Source organism: Geospiza fortis, unplaced genomic scaffold (assembly GCF_000277835.1).
Source record: "Geospiza fortis unplaced genomic scaffold, GeoFor_1.0 scaffold171, whole genome shotgun sequence".
In the NCBI taxonomy this organism is placed as follows: domain Eukaryota; kingdom Metazoa; phylum Chordata; class Aves; order Passeriformes; family Thraupidae; genus Geospiza; species Geospiza fortis.
Window position 1 is genome coordinate 8,438,520 of NW_005054313.1, and position 18,185 is coordinate 8,456,704.

The 18,185-nt window shown below is 39.6% G+C and overlaps 1 protein-coding gene across 1 annotated transcript in view; it reads right to left on the reverse strand.

Annotated features, from left to right (window-relative positions):
• Positions 1 to 1,733: 1,733 nt before the first annotated feature.
• Positions 1,734 to 18,185, reverse strand: part of HERC1 (HECT and RLD domain containing E3 ubiquitin protein ligase family member 1) — a 69,867-nt gene continuing 53,415 nt past the window's right edge. Inside the window, exons 53-76 of the mRNA XM_031055911.1 lie at positions 17,697 to 17,827; positions 16,585 to 16,784; positions 15,967 to 16,081; positions 15,277 to 15,423; positions 14,653 to 14,754; positions 14,346 to 14,519; positions 13,747 to 14,040; positions 13,000 to 13,065; positions 12,753 to 12,878; positions 12,191 to 12,329; positions 11,534 to 11,715; positions 10,777 to 10,932; positions 10,150 to 10,272; positions 9,474 to 9,576; positions 8,605 to 8,774; positions 7,193 to 7,331; positions 6,731 to 6,900; positions 6,216 to 6,385; positions 5,878 to 6,043; positions 5,512 to 5,588; positions 4,874 to 5,126; positions 4,493 to 4,645; positions 3,257 to 3,562; positions 1,734 to 2,394 (exon numbers count right to left, since the gene is read on the reverse strand). Of these exons, the coding sequence (XP_030911771.1) occupies positions 2,209 to 2,394; positions 3,257 to 3,562; positions 4,493 to 4,645; positions 4,874 to 5,126; positions 5,512 to 5,588; positions 5,878 to 6,043; positions 6,216 to 6,385; positions 6,731 to 6,900; positions 7,193 to 7,331; positions 8,605 to 8,774; positions 9,474 to 9,576; positions 10,150 to 10,272; positions 10,777 to 10,932; positions 11,534 to 11,715; positions 12,191 to 12,329; positions 12,753 to 12,878; positions 13,000 to 13,065; positions 13,747 to 14,040; positions 14,346 to 14,519; positions 14,653 to 14,754; positions 15,277 to 15,423; positions 15,967 to 16,081; positions 16,585 to 16,784; positions 17,697 to 17,827 (3,848 nt within the window). The 3' untranslated portion in view covers positions 1,734 to 2,208. The remainder of the gene's footprint in view (positions 2,395 to 3,256; positions 3,563 to 4,492; positions 4,646 to 4,873; positions 5,127 to 5,511; positions 5,589 to 5,877; positions 6,044 to 6,215; positions 6,386 to 6,730; positions 6,901 to 7,192; positions 7,332 to 8,604; positions 8,775 to 9,473; positions 9,577 to 10,149; positions 10,273 to 10,776; positions 10,933 to 11,533; positions 11,716 to 12,190; positions 12,330 to 12,752; positions 12,879 to 12,999; positions 13,066 to 13,746; positions 14,041 to 14,345; positions 14,520 to 14,652; positions 14,755 to 15,276; positions 15,424 to 15,966; positions 16,082 to 16,584; positions 16,785 to 17,696; positions 17,828 to 18,185) is intronic.

An 18,185-nucleotide genomic window follows, 5' to 3' on the forward strand; every position in this document is an offset into this window, starting at 1 on the left:
TCCCTATTTGTTTAACAAATGCTCTAACTTATGACTTTGTTCTTCCCCTCCTTGAATGGGGATATTTGTTCATGACATGGTAAAATCTGAACACTATTGTATTGATACATTTTTTCAGCATCAATAATGAATTTTCTTACTTCACAATCCAATCTGAAAATAGAGTATAGAAAACAATTACATTTTACTTAGGGTATTATGGGAGGATGGAAACATGTCTACAGTTTTCTTTAGTTCCAAGCCATTAAAGTTCCATCAAGCACGAACCTTTAATCAACATCCCCTGTGATTTTATTGTAAACTGCCTCCAAAAAGATCATTATCCAGAAAGCTAACAGCACAGTCTACATAAAACTGCCATTTTTAGGCACAGTTCTATTATTTCCTGTGCTGATTGAAACAGGCTGACAAATCAGTGCCACTAAGACACATCCATGAGGTGCAGAAGGCAATAATACAGGACTTAATACAGCAGTTTCCCCATTTATTTAAATACTGTATTTTTTACCTATTAAACCTACACATTTAGGACAAGATGTGACTATACTCTGCATGATTTCAGAGCCGTGAGACCCTCCTTCCCCCAACTCCTGATCCCCCTCAAATATTTCATTCTGCAGTGGTCTTTGATCATAGCTAGGCTTTTGCCTTTTTCAAGAGCCAACATACAGTCCTGAGAGAACTTCACCAGATAAAACCCAGATATGCAATTTTTTACAGCTTACCAAGCCCTCTCTCTGAGCAGTGTCAGCTGGCAGCAATACAGCAGCTCAGTCTTGGACAACCAGGAAATTTCCCAATCAATCCTTGTTAATGTACAACAGACACATGAGAGTAAGTAACAGGAACTTCCACCCTACACTCCCCACTCAGATGGACCAGTCTTGCCCCAGGTGAGAATGACATTAATCATTTTCACCAGCCCTGAGTTCCCACGCATCTTCCCAAGAAGTTGAGGGAGGAAGAAATGGAGCAGAGGGGAAATGGGAGCAGAGCAGCTCTGACTCACCTAGGGACAGCCTCTCCCTTTCTCCCTCCCCAGGTACATCCTGCTCTGAACACCAAGCACTGTTTGTAGCTTGGCATCAGTGATGTCTTTCATAGAGACAACAGGCAATTACCTATTGTCCAGCACTTTCCTAAGGCACAGAGCAGAGATCTCCTTGTGCAGTACACTGCTGTCCTAACCAAACAGGAACATCCATCACTGTGTCAGTCAAACCATGCTGATCACAATAGTTACAGCTGAGACAAAATGAGACCAAAGGCAGAACTAAAAATGCGAATAAAACCCACAACCTTGACTACTACCCTGTCCCTTCCATTTTAATTTTTGTGTACTCTGAGCAGGAATCAACTACATCAATGTGTCCATTAAAAATATTACTATTTTGCTCAAAATATTTAAAGTTTTCTGAATCAGGGTGGCAGCATGCTGTTATTGTCAACAATTACTACGGAGGAGCAAAATGTTTAAACAAAAAGCAAGAAGGAACCAAGCCCAGCATGAACTTGTACTGCAGCACAAGGAATGAACAGCAGTACACCCAAGCAGCCAGGGCCTCAGGCCAGGAGAAGGCAGAACATGGGGCTGCACAGCACAGTCCAGCAGGCTAAACATTTTAAGAGGCTTCAAATGTCACACCCTGTCTCAACACCGTAAGACTGTAATTTCCTGAGACAAAATATAAAAGTATGAAGCCTGAGTAAGCCAACCACAGTTCACAAATGCATACAAGCAACCGAGTCTTGAATTTGCTTTATTTTTCTCTGCAGAAGGAACCCTGCACAGGCAATTCAAATTGAAACAAAATAAATATGTGAATATTCATGTAAAACTGTTCTGGCTAATGAACAATTATACACAATGTACAACTCTTCATGTTCACTGGGAGGGCTTACAAATGTACTATTCCCAACAAAAATGCACCAAAATGTCTCCATGCAAACTTATCAAAAGTGACCAAAAAAGGAGAAAAAACTTACCGATCATAGTTTTTTGTTTTGTTTTTCCTTTTTTACAATCACAAAAAAATAAAAACATCTAATTTTTTGTTACATTTAGAGTAACTAAAGTGTGGCCACCATCTATTAAGATCTGGTTTTATGCTCCTAAAACATCTATGGTTACTGTAAAATTATGTCAACAATGAATTGGACTTAGGGCACTATTTGTAGTAAAAGGAAGATGATTTTGTTCACAGAATGTTAATAATCTGTGTCTGAGCCCTCTGCATTGTCCACATTCCGGGAGAGCATGTAATTGTCCATGTCTATAGACCTGCAATTATTGATTGCATAGCGCAAACGCTCTGCCATGATTACTTGACTGGAGTAGGGTGGGAGCCTCAGTTGAAAGAAACAAGTCTGTGAGGTAGGCAAGCTGTCGTAAGGCTGTGGAAACGGATAAAAGGTGGGACACTGGTAAGTTGTGAATGAAGTTAAAAATGCAACAATATCCACATTTCATTGCTCCTTGCCTCTACCATTTTCACATTCTAGCTCAAATTCCTTTTAAGAAGCAGACTGACCTCCCTTGTTTACAGCATTTTTTCCACCCTTAAGTATGTCCAAAACCACTGTAGCACCTACTCTGCAAGTAACACAACCCACTACTGAATTCAGCCTTTTGAAAAGTTGATCACACTGCTGTTTAGAAGCCCAGTGCTAAATACCAAACAATGTTCAAATTACATATCCTAGCATGCCTTACCACTAGGCAATCTGAGAGACACCTAACCAAATATGACAAAAAAACCCGTTAGCTGAGATTTTTGTGAAGTTTTTTGTTCATGTTGTTCACAGAGAATGTGCTTTCACTGCACAAAACCCCAAATGAATGCACCCTGTATGTAAAACTATACACTGTAAACTCTTTAGTTTTACTATACACTGTAAACTCTTAAACATTATGAGTTCACTAGTGGTATGTTGGCACTTACACAAAATTAAAAACAGAAAGAAAATTACTAAATGAAAAGAGATTGGAACAGTTAAAGTAGACAAAGGTTTGTCTCTTGTCTTGATGTCCAATCACCAGTTGCACCAATTAAATTAAGATGCAATTCATGCAGCCTGTGTCCTTCTACACAACCAAAATGTCTGAGTTTATTAACTTAGGGCGTATCCCATCCCATACCTTTTCTGTAAATTTACAGTTATGGGAATTGTCTCCTAGTGCCAAAGCACAGACTACACTTGAGAGGAAATAGTAATAATAATGATGATAATAATAACAGCAATACCAGTATCTTACCCTATCAACCTTCATTATTTGGAATCGCTGAGAGATATCAGCTGTGTTGGCTGGCAGTCGAGATCTTCCTGACACAAACCTCATGAAAAGGACTCTCTCCTCATTTGAAAATTCTTCCAGGGTGTGCCAGAACCACTGCACCAGCTGATGCTGCTCATCAACTTCTCTGTATCGCACAACCTTCTTCAGAACCTCAACTGATATTTCTGGCATTCCACAGACCATCTGTTCCAACTGCTTGGCAGTCAGAAGTGAAAGCAAAGGAACGGGAACAATCCAAGACATTCCTTCCCTGACAGCAGCCACCTAATGGCAAAAATGGGAGAGACATTTGAAGTGCAACTGTGTGATCTCTGCCACTTCCTGGACTATCCAAACACAAAAGTTACTTCAGCTGAGAAATGACACTGAGAGACAGAATTACCAATGTCTTCCAAATACAGCCTCCCACACACACAGCCCCTGCAAGGGCTGTATTATTTCTAAAAATCCTACAAAATATTACAGATATTTTTAATTGTAATTGCACATTAAAGAACATGTTCTGATCCAACACAGAACTATTTTAAAAAATTACAACTTGGCAGCACAAATAATGATGGCTAAACCAAGCAACTGTGTAAATAGAAAAAAGACTTTGTTCCAATGCAGATGTATGATGAGAATGCTGTACTTATTCTGCAAGACTTGGGATTTGGTACCTCTGATGAGGAAGCTGTTTTCTAAGGCAAATAGTATCACATAGGCATCTTTACCTTATAATTAGAATGCTGCTCTCACAAATGACAAAATACACTATGCAATAGGTAATGAGCACTTCCCAGAACATACTGTGAAATATTTGCAGGATTTGTGTTATAACAAAAGAAAAACAGTTTCAAGCTAAACAAATGTTTGTCAATAATATTTACTTTAGCCAGTCTCTGTGTTGTTCACATGTTCAGTTCGAGTACCCAGCATGCAAAACTACAGTTTTTTATCTCAAGTGGGGTTAGTCAAATGGAAGACCAGCTCTGATTTCTAACACTCTTTTGCCAACTGAGTAATTATTGAGAAAAAACAAGACTAAATTTAAAAAAAAGGGCCAAAATAGTTTGTGGGGAAGAAAAAATACAGAGACCCAAAAAGATGCAGAAAGCCAAACTTTTCTTACACTGAATAAACTGTAATGGAAATAGGCACAAATTACCCCCTGTTCCCACTAACAACAGGGGCAAGTCACAGTGAGGTTCTTACCTGTCGATCCATTTCATGGAGTCTGTACTCAATTGCCCTCTCCACATACTCTTTCCTGTTTGAAAAGGTAAGTGGGATACTGTTCCCTCCAGGGATTATGGGAACCATTTTACCATCAGCACTTTGGCCAACAAAAGAATCTAAAGGAATCATCTGTAATGCAAAACAGAAAAAGCGTAAGCCACTCCAGTGATTCAAGTATAGGGTTTTACTACAAGTCATCTAGAACTACATATAGTAAGACCACAGACTACTCTAAATGCACAAGTGCTTGTGCATTTAGAATGGAGACTGAAATTATAGAAATACTGATGTGAAGGTCAATCTGATATAGTAACTGCTTTCAGAATAAATCTAAAAGCACTGACTTTCTTATCTTACCTCATGGAAATTTTCTTCAGTAATCCCACTGTCTTCAATGTGAAGAATGCTGTTGAGGGTCTGCACATAGAGCAGATCTACCTCCTCCAAATCCTCCAAGATGAGTGGGATACAACAAAGTTGCTTCCAGACCATTGGAGCCAAATGAAGATCTAATGGCTTTTTCGTACGAATAGCTACACCCATGAGAATGCCCAAGAACTTAAACTGCATCAGATGTTCATCTAAACATGCTGAAGGGTTAAAGAGAAATCTGAAAGGACAAAGAAGCAGTGAAAAGAGTATTATTTCTATGCTACCTCATTAGAAGCAAAAGGGAAAACACTTCAAAGCACAGCACAGTAACTGCCAGCACACTTATCAGCAATTGTCCAAATAAACTTCTCCACATAAGATTACTGTAATCTTTAGCTGTTAAAACACTGGACCCTGAGGGAGGCAGAACTCCTGAGCACAAAGCCTGGCATCTTGATGCTATCCCTGAATTCTGCCATCAGCAAGAGACAACATACCCTGAAGGAAAAAAATATGCTAGAGACAATCATGAAGTCTCATAATTTGGTAAAAAGAAGTTGATGAAAGATTTGGATTTTAACCCACTACCCATCTGCAATAAAAGCAAGTCCTGTACAACTCACCTATCCCTATTGTAGCCTACTTCAGCTGTAGCATTTGGGGAAGGAATAAGCAGGTCTACTATTCCAGTTTCCAGTTCCTTAAAAATCAACAACAAAAAAGCCTTCTTAGAAAGAGGGAAAGCAAACTTAAGACAGAACTATTAAGACATTTTAGCATTACAGGACAGAATATTTCACTATGGTGACGATACTCCTTACAAATTCATATGAAACACTGAGAGAAGGTAAACATGGTAGGATGATTTTAAGTAGTAAAGACATATTTATTTCAAGACCTGTCTTTATATCAGGCTACAATGTTTTTTTTCCTGGGACTGCACTGTGATACATCTCTGTTACACATTTCCAAAATATTCACAGACATACCTGACACATTTCTGTAATGGTGTCATCAAACACTCCACCTGCATCATCAGCTCCTTCTCCAACCAGCTTCACTTTCCAGGCACGGGAGGGTAAGCGAAGGTCTGATGCATTCAGCTTTACCACTTGCCTTGCTATCTGGACAAAAATGGGCTTGCACTTCCGACCCCTTAGGGGGAAAGACACACAGCCAAAAATGTAACTCACAATCATGGAAAGGCTCTGAGTCACTCGACAACAAAGCTGTCCAGAGAGAGCTCAGAACGCCAGAACAGAGGGCAATGTATGAATCTCAGCATGCACACAAGGTGTAACCCAAGGCCTGTGAGAGCAGCACTGACCTGGTGGAGATCCTTTTCACAGTGATCTGGGGCCCATAGTTCTTGCCCTGCACCATGGTTTTGCCTATGGAGCGCACCATGGGCAGGGTGTACACCCGTGGAGCCAGCAAGGGCCTGAGCTGTCCCTGCACTATCCCCCACGTTCCAGCATTGTAATGAGATGTACTGTTCTGCAATAAAGCACCAATGAGAATAAATGTATCAATACAGGACATCATTCCATTCTTAACAGAGTAACAGGACTTCAGTGTTTCAGGACACAGATCAGCACTTTTTGGTTTTAGTTTTGAGGCTTGTAAGCTTTTGGAAACCAGAGCATATCACTTGCCAGTGATAGCATAAGTGGAAAAGTAAAGCAATACTTTCAAGAAGATTGCTTTTTTATGGAATTATTAATTTTTAAATTTTTTTTACAAAAAAATTACAGAGCCTATTACTAAGGTCCATCTAGATCTGGTCAGAAACTCTCCAGCAGAACAACAAAGCCGAGCCAGTTTTTTCCAATGGAATTTTACCTGGTTATTGGGACTGAGGTTAAGTAATCGCCATGAAGAGTACATGAGGTCAGAGAAATGGTAGAGCAGTCTCAGCCTTGCTCTCACTGTATGAATGCTCACTTCTTTCAGTGCCCCATACTGGGGTGGAATGGCATCAGGTAAACCAAGCTGCAAAGGCACTGAAACACCTGCCACAGAAAGAGAAACCAAGCACTTGTTTGAGAAAGTGGAGCTGTATTGCTCTGGCTTGGATGAAGCTGATTTTCCTCACAGTAACTTCTACGGCGCTCAGCTGCCTACTGGGGTTAAACCACAACAGAAGCCAAAGTGAGAGTAAGATAATTTGCATATTAAACAAAACACGGTATGGATATTAAAAAACCCCAATTTTGTCGTAAATATTCAGAAATTCTTGTCACACTCACAGCCCAGGAGACACCAGGACTAAAGAAAAGGCCAGACCAAGGCTCAGTTGCTCACCTGGAGCTCGAGGGGGGACGGGCGGAGCTGTCCAGGCTGCGCTGTGGCAGCGGCCGGCCGAGATCTGCCGCACGTTCTTCCCCTGCAGCACCGTCACCAGCGTGGGCTCCCGCACGTGGTTGGTGTGGCCCAGCCCCAGCTGCCAAAAGGCAACAATCAACAACTGATAGTATTTCTACAACTCTCCAAGCAAGAATTCAGAGAAGATGATAAAAAAATCGTATTTGTTAACAGCATATATTGTGATAAAAAATATCTGCCATATATATATATCTTCACCGTCTATCTTTGACAAAATACTGCACCTGCACCCAACGAGAGTAACAGATCCAAGTGTCAAAGAGACCTGAAAACAGCTGGAGACTTCTCAAAAAATCCTTCCCAGAGTGAGGATCTGATCCATACTGCTAAGTCCTGTATTGCAGTCTCTCATACATAGACAGCAAAGCTCCTACATCTCCCCTGTGCTATTCAAACAGCATTTTCGTTCTAGAATGTAAATCCTGGTTTACAAAAACATTTTGTGTGAAGAGAACATTTACTGAAGCTGTTGTGACCTTTTGCCAAGTTTCATTTCATATCCTAATTTCATACTGTGAGTTAAAAATTTCGTATCACAAAAGTGTATTTTTTTCCCCACTTCATATAAAAGCAGTATTTTGAACCACAAGGAAAATCATATAAGCATCTTTCAGAATGAAGTTCTCTACATTTCTACACTATTTTTCTCTTCCAAAAATACAAAGTACCATATTATAAAAACACTAATAAAAGTAATTTAAAATAGACACCTCAAATAAGTTCCTCAAAAATTATTCCAAACACCTTGCTCAACAAGGCTTCTCAAAAACTCAATCCTAGAATACCACAGGATGAAGTTTGCCCAAACTTCCAGAAACACCAGTAGCTAATACATCCAGAGACCCTTTCTAAAATCTGTAGCCTGCAGTAGAAAAATGTGAGTAATGTATGTGGTAAAGGAGGAGAATTTCTCGTTTACTACGTTTTTTCTGACTTCAAAAAAAGTCATTCCTTTGAAGAGGTTCATTGATATTTTCATTATGGAAAGTAACTATAGAGTTCAAAAATATGATTGACATCAACCATAAATTTTATTATGTTGAAAAGATGACAGTCTAAGAATTCAGAGAAAATCTGCAATTCTTTTGAAAAGCTTGAATTAGAGTAATTTAGGTAGCATGTTTGGAGTGCTTTCCCAAACTGGTACCATGGAAGAGCACAGAGAGTAAACAAGAAAATAACAGAAATCACCTAAAACACGATCATGCTGAGGGGTGAAGGAGGGAAAGAACATCAAAGCTTTCTTTTCCACCAAAGGAAAGCCACGCCCAGCACAGCTGTGAAGGGCAGCAGGAGGCTCCCAGAGGTCAGGAGCAGAGAACAGGACGTACCTGGCCTTCGGAGTTGCTTCCCCAGGCATAGACATCCCCCGTGGAGGACAGGGCCAGCGTGTGCTCGGCGCCGACGGCGATGTCCTCGATGAAGACCCCGGCCAGCAGTGGCACCTGCTGCGGCCGATTGTGGTTGCGGGCGCGGCCCTCGGGCAGCCCAATCAGGCGATCTGCAAGGGCAAGCACCAGGCTCCAGGAGCAAGCAGCACTCTGGGGAATTTCATTACAAGCACAAGCAGGGGAGGGACAGACAGCAGATCTGTACAGTCCTGGGGCTGGGACACAAGGGGAACCCTTTAGGGACAAAGAGCGTGGAAGGTCTTCCCTGCAAACTAGTGCTGCCTACAGCGCTCGTTTACACTGTTCAAGCTGCTTATCTATGGTCAATCAGAAACAAGACCAAATTCTACTAAACCAAGGCCTCTAGATCTAAATGCATGGGTTTCTAACAAACACGAATGAACTGACTTCAGAAGTTTATGCATGTTTCATTCAGTGCACATGGAAATCCTCCTGCCCAGACTGTTAAATGTGTGGAAGTACGTGCGCTTAATTAGACAACGTTAACTTTGAAGTAACCCAGTGTTTTTGGATGTGTGAAATTCAATGAAGTTCTAGGAAAATGCTCTTCAAAAAGTAAATTAGTAAAATGAAAGGTGTTCTGAGATCAAACTAGACAAAGCTACAAACCTGGATTTCAGGTGTATGTTAAAATTGCATTGTTCAAGTTTCAAAATTTACATTAGGGCAACATGTTTCTAAAAAATAGCATTAGATCAGTCTTAGAAATATGTCTTAATAGTCTTCCTTTTCACCTGCAATTTACACAAGCCTAAACACGGGAATGTCAAAAGAGCAGTTTGTCTTACCTTGGCCAAAAGTATACACGTGACCATCTTTTGTCAGCGCAACCGAGAACTGAGTTCCACAGGCAACTTTTTTTATTCCAATTCCACAAAGAATATCCACTTTCTATGGGGTAAAGTAAAAGGAAAACAAGGTATAGTATTACAAGGCTATAAAGAGAAAGCAAACAAAAATTCAATCTGTAACTCCTGCTTCCAAGAAAGAAATTTTTTTATTCCCACTGTGCAGCACACACATTGTAGGATTATTTTAATTAACACTTGGAAATTAGTACAGGAAACAGAAACATATTTGTTTTCAATAGAATGAACACCTTATTCTATGTACAATGATTCAAAATACCGATTTTTCCTGGGAGTGAGAGGGAGTGGCATGGGAAGAAGAAGATGGGTGTGGAAACAACCTTCTCCCCAGTTTCCAAAACAAGAAATCTCTCTTCTCTAAGATAAGCCTCAGACTTTGACTATTTGTACTGCTACTGGGTCACAGTCACTATAATGTACACAAAATTCTTGACAGTACCAAGCTCAGCATAATGTATCATCAGAATTATTTGTGCCAGATTGTGTAATAACTGCATGGAAATAATAACACCAGGAAATCACACTCTCAACACTGTGCAACATCTTTAGGAGCACTGGAAGTTTATGCAAAGAACCATTTCCTCAGGAATCTAACCTGTGGTGAGGACTTGGCAGTAGAATTTCCCAAACCAAGTTTACCATAATCTCCATCTCCAAAAGCCCAAACCATTGAGCCATCTGTTGACACAGCCACAGTGTGATTGAGGCCACAGGCAACCTGGGTGAGAGATATAATGTTATTACCACTGCTTTTGCTGACTTACTAACTCAAACATACCAGCTACCTTTAAGAAGAAAAACTGTGTTTTAAAAATGAACTATCCCTGTAAAACCACTGAAACTTCCACTGCTTATTAGAGTGTCTTAAAGACCCTTAGGACTGAAAAAATACAGCAGTGTTTTATCAACACTTGCTTTCTCTCAGCTCATAGAACCAAAGGATGGTATTATGGCACATATGTTCCCTGCTTAAAATTACAAAAAATCTCATTAATTCATACTTAAAAATGCCTAAATCTTGAAATGTTAAAAACATAGACAGTTTTACATAAAAATGACCAAAATACTCAGGAAAGTAAGTATTTAAAAAATCATGCATACTCAAATTCTGCCATCATAATCAAAATAAAAGCCATGGTTAAAAACCACAATGGAACACTTAAGTATGTTAAAAACACAAGCTTTAAACTAATATACAACGCTAATTTTAGATAAACCATGCCTGGCCAATCTGGTAACCTTCCAGCGCTGTCACTCTTTCTGGAAGTTTCTTATTTGAAGTATTTCCAAGCCCCAATCGACCATAATCACCATTTCCAAAGGTAAAAAGTTTGCCATCTGCTGTCACCACAGCTGAGTGCTTGAAGCCACATGACATCTAGAAGTAAAATAAGCATTATTTTTACACACATTTTACACTTGGAAGTTTATATTGACTATTTCATGTACATATGTAATACCTTTCTTGACCCTAAACCATAACCCTTTTTAAAGAGCTAAAATACAGACATTTTGGTATTAACAATTTCTTCAGCAACTCATCTCTTAACTCTCTTCAGTGGCAATGTTATGGAGGGGGACTGGAGGATATTTGCATGAAGAATTTGCTGTGTGATTATCAAATTTTTTTATAAAGAAACCTCCAGTCAAAAGCAAATATGTGCATTGTTAGTACTTAGGAGGAGGTCTTGGTGACCAGTTTTGTAGATCAAAGTCACCTGACAAGGATGAAGGGAAACTTATCAATCATGTCAGCATTTTGATCATCTTTATATTACCCCTTTCTTCCATGCTCTATTTTTAGTCCTCTCCAGTACCACCTGTCAATCAATATATCTGTGGTATTGACATCCTTTAAGTGGAAACGACCACCCTGGTTCATAAAGCCCAGAGAATTAAAAAGTTGCCCGTTTTCATGCAGTTCTACAGCACTGGGTTCCCAGGCCTGCAGCTGGAAAGAGAAAGAAATATTTTGAAACCTGCACGACTTCTTCTCCCTGCAGAGCCTCAATCTGCCTGGGCCGGCGCTGCCTGTCGCTGTTCCCGTGGCCCAGCTTGCCATAGTCCCCATCTCCCCAGCTGAAGACTTCCCCGCTTTCTGTCAGAGCCATGGAATGTCCATCAGAGCCACAGGAGGTCACCAGCTGTGTCACAACAAAGCCTAGCAAAGACAAGTGAGAAAACAAAGCTCAGCATCACCTATAGCAAACTCTTACATAGATTTATCCATGGGTGCTTTGTGGCAGCCAGTTAGGTCTGGGGAAAGGAACAAACCACATTAAGCCTTCTTTTTATAGCAATTAATTTACTTTTAATTCAAACAAAATCTTTGTTTTCTTATGGAAAACTTATGCTTCTGTCCTGCCATTAGTACTGAAATGAAATGTTCCTAATTTGAGCAGACAATTTTCCCTGAAGTCTTCTTAAAACTAAAGAATTTTAACATACTTTTTAAATCTTCAGGAAATACGAAGATCTTGTTTATTTGTTCAAATTTTAAATTAGAAACTACAATATTCTAATGAGTAAATCTGCAGAAGAGCATCAGAACTGTTTTATTAGAAACAATCATACTAACTACCAAAATGCTTATTTATGCTCCATCACTGGATTCCTCTCAAATACAACAGTTTTACCTTGCAGTGCTGAAATGACAGTTAAGACATGGAGATCATCAGAATTTCCTTGTCCCAGTCGCCCATAGCTCCCTTCACCACAAGCCAAAACTGTGCCATTGGCTTGGATGACAAAAGTACAATTCTGACCACAAACCACCTAGGTTAGAAAGACATGAAGGAATGTTAATAAAGTATATGCTACATGCAGCACTGTTGCAATACTTGCATTACAATGAACCATTTTCTTTTAATTTGTTTTCTTTGCAAATATATCAAGACAATATTCCATCAAGTCAATGCTATTTCAGAAAGCCTAACTGCCACACGTATTACGTGAAAGTTGTGCAGGTATTTTAAAATCGTGCTCATATAAAATAATTCTGTGTTGTCAGATTTCAGTGGCTTCTTGGTTTGAATTTGTTAAATAATTTAAGATTTCCTTTCTAGTGAAAAACATGTTTTGAGATACTTAGAGTTAATTCAAACAACAAATTGAAAAGACATTTAGAGAGGGATTTTGACAAGCTTTACAAACAACAGATGGCAAATGATGAAACCATGACTGGCTCTAAGTGATCACCTGCTGGGCCTGGGAGAATGAAGGTGCTGCCACTGGGATCATGACATTTCTGCCAGCCTCTGCCAGCTGCCCGTGCCGTCCTGCTCCCCACAGGTACACGTCACATTTACCTCCTAAGTGCCAATCCTAGAGAAGAGCATGAAAGAAGGCTTTAGAACAAGCGCACTTTTAACAGCTTGCCACATTTCAAAAGAATAAAAACTCCTCCAGAACGCCTCAAACCCTCCAAACGATCAATTTTACTGACCTCTGGCCTTGATGTTGCCCAAGACATGATCTGTTCATCCATGCCATTGATCCACTTACTGTTATCCTACACAGCAAAAGCCACATTTACTACATTCAGTGCAAGAGATGCACATTCTTTTTTTGTTATACAATATATATTTTCCTAAGAACAGTATTTAAATCATTCTAAACAAAAATGCATGCAGACTAGCAATGACACTGTTATCCACGACTTGCGATCCAAATCAATGAAAGAAAAACTAAATTCATGATGAAGTAATCTTTTTCTACTTACTGATGCATAGGGCATTTTGAAGTTTCAATTGCAAACACTGGCTTGAAATGTTATAAGCTTGCTTATAAAAAATTCCTAATAAAAAATTTCTGGTTTGGTTTACATAACAAGTAATGAAGAAAACTGACACTAGCAAAATAATGCAGTGTGAGAATGTGACAAAATGTTACTCAAAATAGCACTACAAAGCTCTAAATTTCTTCCTATCACACATGAAAATTACTGTCATAGTTTTGGGTTGTTTTGTATTCTAATGTGCAACTGACTTGCACTCATTACACACACACACAGAGAGCAATCATAACATATTCTATATGTTAAGATTCAATATTCTAACCAGTTAATTAAAAAATAAACTTATTGCTGGTGCTTATATTACTAAATAGAAATGTTTACAGTTCAGAGATTCACTGCATCATACTGTGTGCTCAGTAACAACACACTTGGCTGTTAAGACAATGTATCAATTACCATCAGGAGAGTAAGCTCATCCTCTGGAACAGGCTCCAGGTCTGGGACAGTGAAGGACTCTGGGAACTGAGCTCCCTTGGCCAGGGCTTCAGCAGCTTTTATGGTAGTGGAGAAGCACTCGAGCCAGGCCCATTCCGTGGGGTTCCAGGCAGAGGGGTCAGGTAGGCAGCTCTGGTGGTGAGGGGGCACGGGGGGGTTGCAGAGCAGCCGGTCCAGGTGCAGCCCCACAGCCAGGGATGCCAAGCACTGCATGTAGGGGCTGTGAACCAGCTGGTCCCCACACACCACATGGGGCTGCAGGGCAGCAGGGAGGAAAAGGGAACACCCAGTTAGAAACATACACCAATCACTCCAAAATACAAGTCCTTAAAAGCTACCCCTGTAAAACAGTACCCTCTTCCAATGCTTAAACAAAGTTTTCTAATATTTTAAATATTTTCAAATTAGGAGACTACTAGCTTTGAGAATACTGAAAGATATTTCAAGTAGAACGTAGGAAAGTCTTCTGGGTTCTCTGGTGAAAGACTGAAACCAGCTGAGATCTAAACAGTGCACTCATGTCAGCCACGAATGCTAATAAACACTGGCATTGCTCCTACCTTTTCATAGGCGTACTGCTCCTGCAGCATCACGGGCAGGCGCTCCAGGAAGGCGCGCATGCACGGGGCCATGTTCAAGCCCAGAACCCCCTGCTGCTTCAGCGCAGTCCTGCACGTCGCCAGCACGTGATTGGAAGAGATCCACTCTGAGGTGCAGTTCACCACCAACACGTCCTGTTCAACAGCAGTCACATTAGAAATTAAAAAATTCACATAGCAGGATCATTCAGCTACATTGATTTATCACCAGCCATCTTGGTTTCCATAGGGGCCAGAAAACACACAGGTTCAAACATTTCTGTCTCACCTTTGATCTGTTAGAGCAGGCAGCAACTCCAACCTCAGGGATCCACACAGCAGTCTGGATAGCTCCAGACCCTATCACAACACTCTGCAATACCGAACCGTCCTAGGGAGAGAAGGGGTTGGAGTCAGGTGCAAACAGAGCTGCACTTCTGTTCAAGTGCATACACATTCCTAAGGGATGATACTCTCACAAGCTTTCAATTACTACTTAAAAACTGAACAGCTTACCCTAAAAGCAGAAACCCCTCATTTTTATCATATTAAGGAGATAAGATAACTAAGAATTTAAAAGTGTTTAATAATCCACATTATCTAGCACTTTAAATTAGAGTCCTCAACATAAGAGAATACTGTTCTTAACTATAACAAATGCAGCTGGTTCTGCAAAGCCTAACTAACATGACCAACCCTACAGAATCAATCAATACTGAACCATAAAGTACTTCAATGCTAAGTACAATTTCAATTTATATATTTTAAGATTTATGATGTTATAACACTATTTTACACCACACTTTCTCTAATGTATCTAACATGTGGTGAGGTGGAAGATGGTCTGGTACCTTGACCAATTCAGACACTCTTACTAAGAATGAGAATCAAGCCACACCAAAGATGATCTTACCCGTAAGGACCAGATATTCATGAGGCCACCAAGGCCCCCAGACACCAAGGCCAGCCCATCGGGACTGAAAGCAACAGTGCGGACAGGAGTGATGTGTCCTCTCAGCTGGAACACACACTTCACTTCCACTGCCTTCCTGTATCCATCCTGCAAGCAATCACACACTTATGGAACACTGCATTACTTCCAGGAAATGGAGTAGCATGAAATGTCTGTATTCTGTAATAAATACTGATGATACACACACAGAGCAAAGTTCCACTAAATAATTTAAAAACACCCAGGCCCATGACAATATTTTATAGATAACTTGATCACATTATCAGCTTTCTTCCCCTTACAAAATGCCATCAACATCAAAGACCACATTACAATTTATGTAGGTGAAAATAATCTTCACTCTGTATCTACAAAAAACTTTGAACCCTCACTAAATTTTAGGATAAAGTGATCAACTTTTAAAGGAAAGAAAACAGACCAAAATATAATCTTCAGCCTTAATCTTAAATAAATGTTGCAATTTCTTGTTCTGAGACTGCCTACACATACACAAATGCAATATAAACTTTTTTAGCAAATTTCTTCTCTCAGGAAACTTTGAGATTCAAATAACTCACTCATATTCTTCTCCTCTTTCAACTTCACAATGAGCAAAGAGAATTTCTTACACACCAAGTTTCGTCCCTTTACCTTGGCACTTGTTTCTTGTTCCCACCATCCTTCTGAGCAAGCTGAGCTGGACTGCAATGTCATTATAATGTCCTGGGGAACAGTCCAGACACACACCAAACCATTGTGGCATCCCCTAAAGCATGTCGAGTGAAAGACAAAATAAAGAAAAACAAAACATTAGAAAAACAAAATAAAGATATTAACTAACAAAATATCAGGGGTCTGATATTAACTTATATACCAGAGTCTTCACAACCTTCCTATAAAACCACTTTGCATCAATCAATCTAAAGTAGAAGGGTCTGTTCCCAATGGGTCAATGCATTTTTTCCTATTCCTCACATGCTGTAGCTTTTCCATTTCTACTAACAACATATTCTCAGAAAAAAAATTTGGATGAAGCAAAAAAATTCCAAGCAGGACTAGCACCCACAAGTCATGGAATAAACAGCTGGTAACACAACCTGGGTCACTCTTTTTATTTGAATTCTGGAACTTCACAAATCTCACGACAAGTAACTTACTGAAGGAATATTATTTCTTAAAAAACAAACCCTTTTCTTTGCTACTGACACTACAGATTGGTACAAAACTCCTGCAAAGGGCTACAGAAACAACAACAAAGCAATGACTTACGTAGCTAACAGGAGCTGGGCCTTGGCTCCTTTCCCTGGCAGAGCACACCAAGCAATGCCATTCACCAGGGCTGGGTGGGACAGGGAGTGCAGGCGCCTCCAGCACCCTCCCAGACACCCCCAGAGCTTCACTGTTTCCTCTTTGGCACAGGTCAGGAGAATCTTACCAGTTGGATCCCACTTCATACTAACAACTGTATCCTGTTGGATTTAAAAAAATGAAAAGTTGGTATGAAGTAACACAGTACTGAGGAGGAGATTTAACTCAGAGCTAATGTAACTTTTAATGACTAATAACAAAAGTATTTTCTTCTCATACTATCTACACTTCAGAACTATCAAATTAAAAAGACTTTAAGAAGTTTGCTGAAAGAAACTAAATGGGAAACATAGAAAAAGATGTTTTCTTTTTACTGCAAACCCTTCTTGATTATTTTTCCCCAGAAATAGCTTTGAGTCTGAGGTAGGAAAAGAAGACAGCCCATAGCAAGAAGGCAAGTACAGATTTATTGCCACAGTGTGGGACTGCCCTGCTTCACACAACCAGAGCAGCTCTTGGAAGCTAATCAGGATGCTCTTACTACACCTACATTTGAGGAATTCTGCTCTTAGCCTAACAAATAATTAATGGACTACTTATGACTCATTATTACATTCTGGCCAAGCAAAGGTTCTAAACCTTTGCAACTGCATATTTAGAAAAACACCTTTTGCTTTGCACAGGAAGCTGAACAAAAACATGTGACATAATCAAAATTAAAATTTATTATGAGTACTCTTACCAAGTAAAACAATTAGTCTTTTAAATCCAGTCAATGCACAGCTGTGTGCTTAATGCACTTCCTTCACTGTATGTACATACACTCCACAGTGTCTGATAGCAAAGATACCAAGTTTATCTTTCCTTTTCTTTTTTTTACATTTGGTACACTGTTCCTTTAGAGTACATTATGTTAATATGTGTATCAGAAACAGGTGTAAATTTTTAAAATAACATTTACTTGCCTTTATAAATAGCTTTCAAACAGAGAGAACAGCTTAAACAGATTTTACCTACAAATAAAATTTTTACTTACAAAAAGTCTACATTAGTTTAAGAAAGACCAGCTCTACCTTATGTGCATCAATGAGAACGACTCCTCCTTTCTCAGTTGGTTCCTTTGTTCCTAGGAGCAATTTTCCATCTGAATAGCCAACAGCAAATGGTCTGTCTTCACTGAACCAGGCCAGGCATGTGACAGACACTGCATGAACAGACAACACAAACATTCATTCAACTAAACTGAACTTCACTCCTAATCAAAGAGGTTTTTGCAGTGCAGTTGTCTAAACTACAAAGTGCATAACAATGTCCACCACCACCAAGATGACTTAACATATTGTGGTCTGAAAATTTTCCTGAACTCATATGATAAAGATAAAACTGAGTGTCACTAATGATGGCTGTTGAGATTATTTTGCACTAGTTTTCTCATTCTTCTTTTTATGAAAATAACTGAATTTATATTCCTGGTATAGTGAAAAGAACTATACCAAAGAAAAAGGGTAGACTGAATCTTATACATGTATCTGAGATAGGCTTCTAAAAAATGCTCTGAAAAC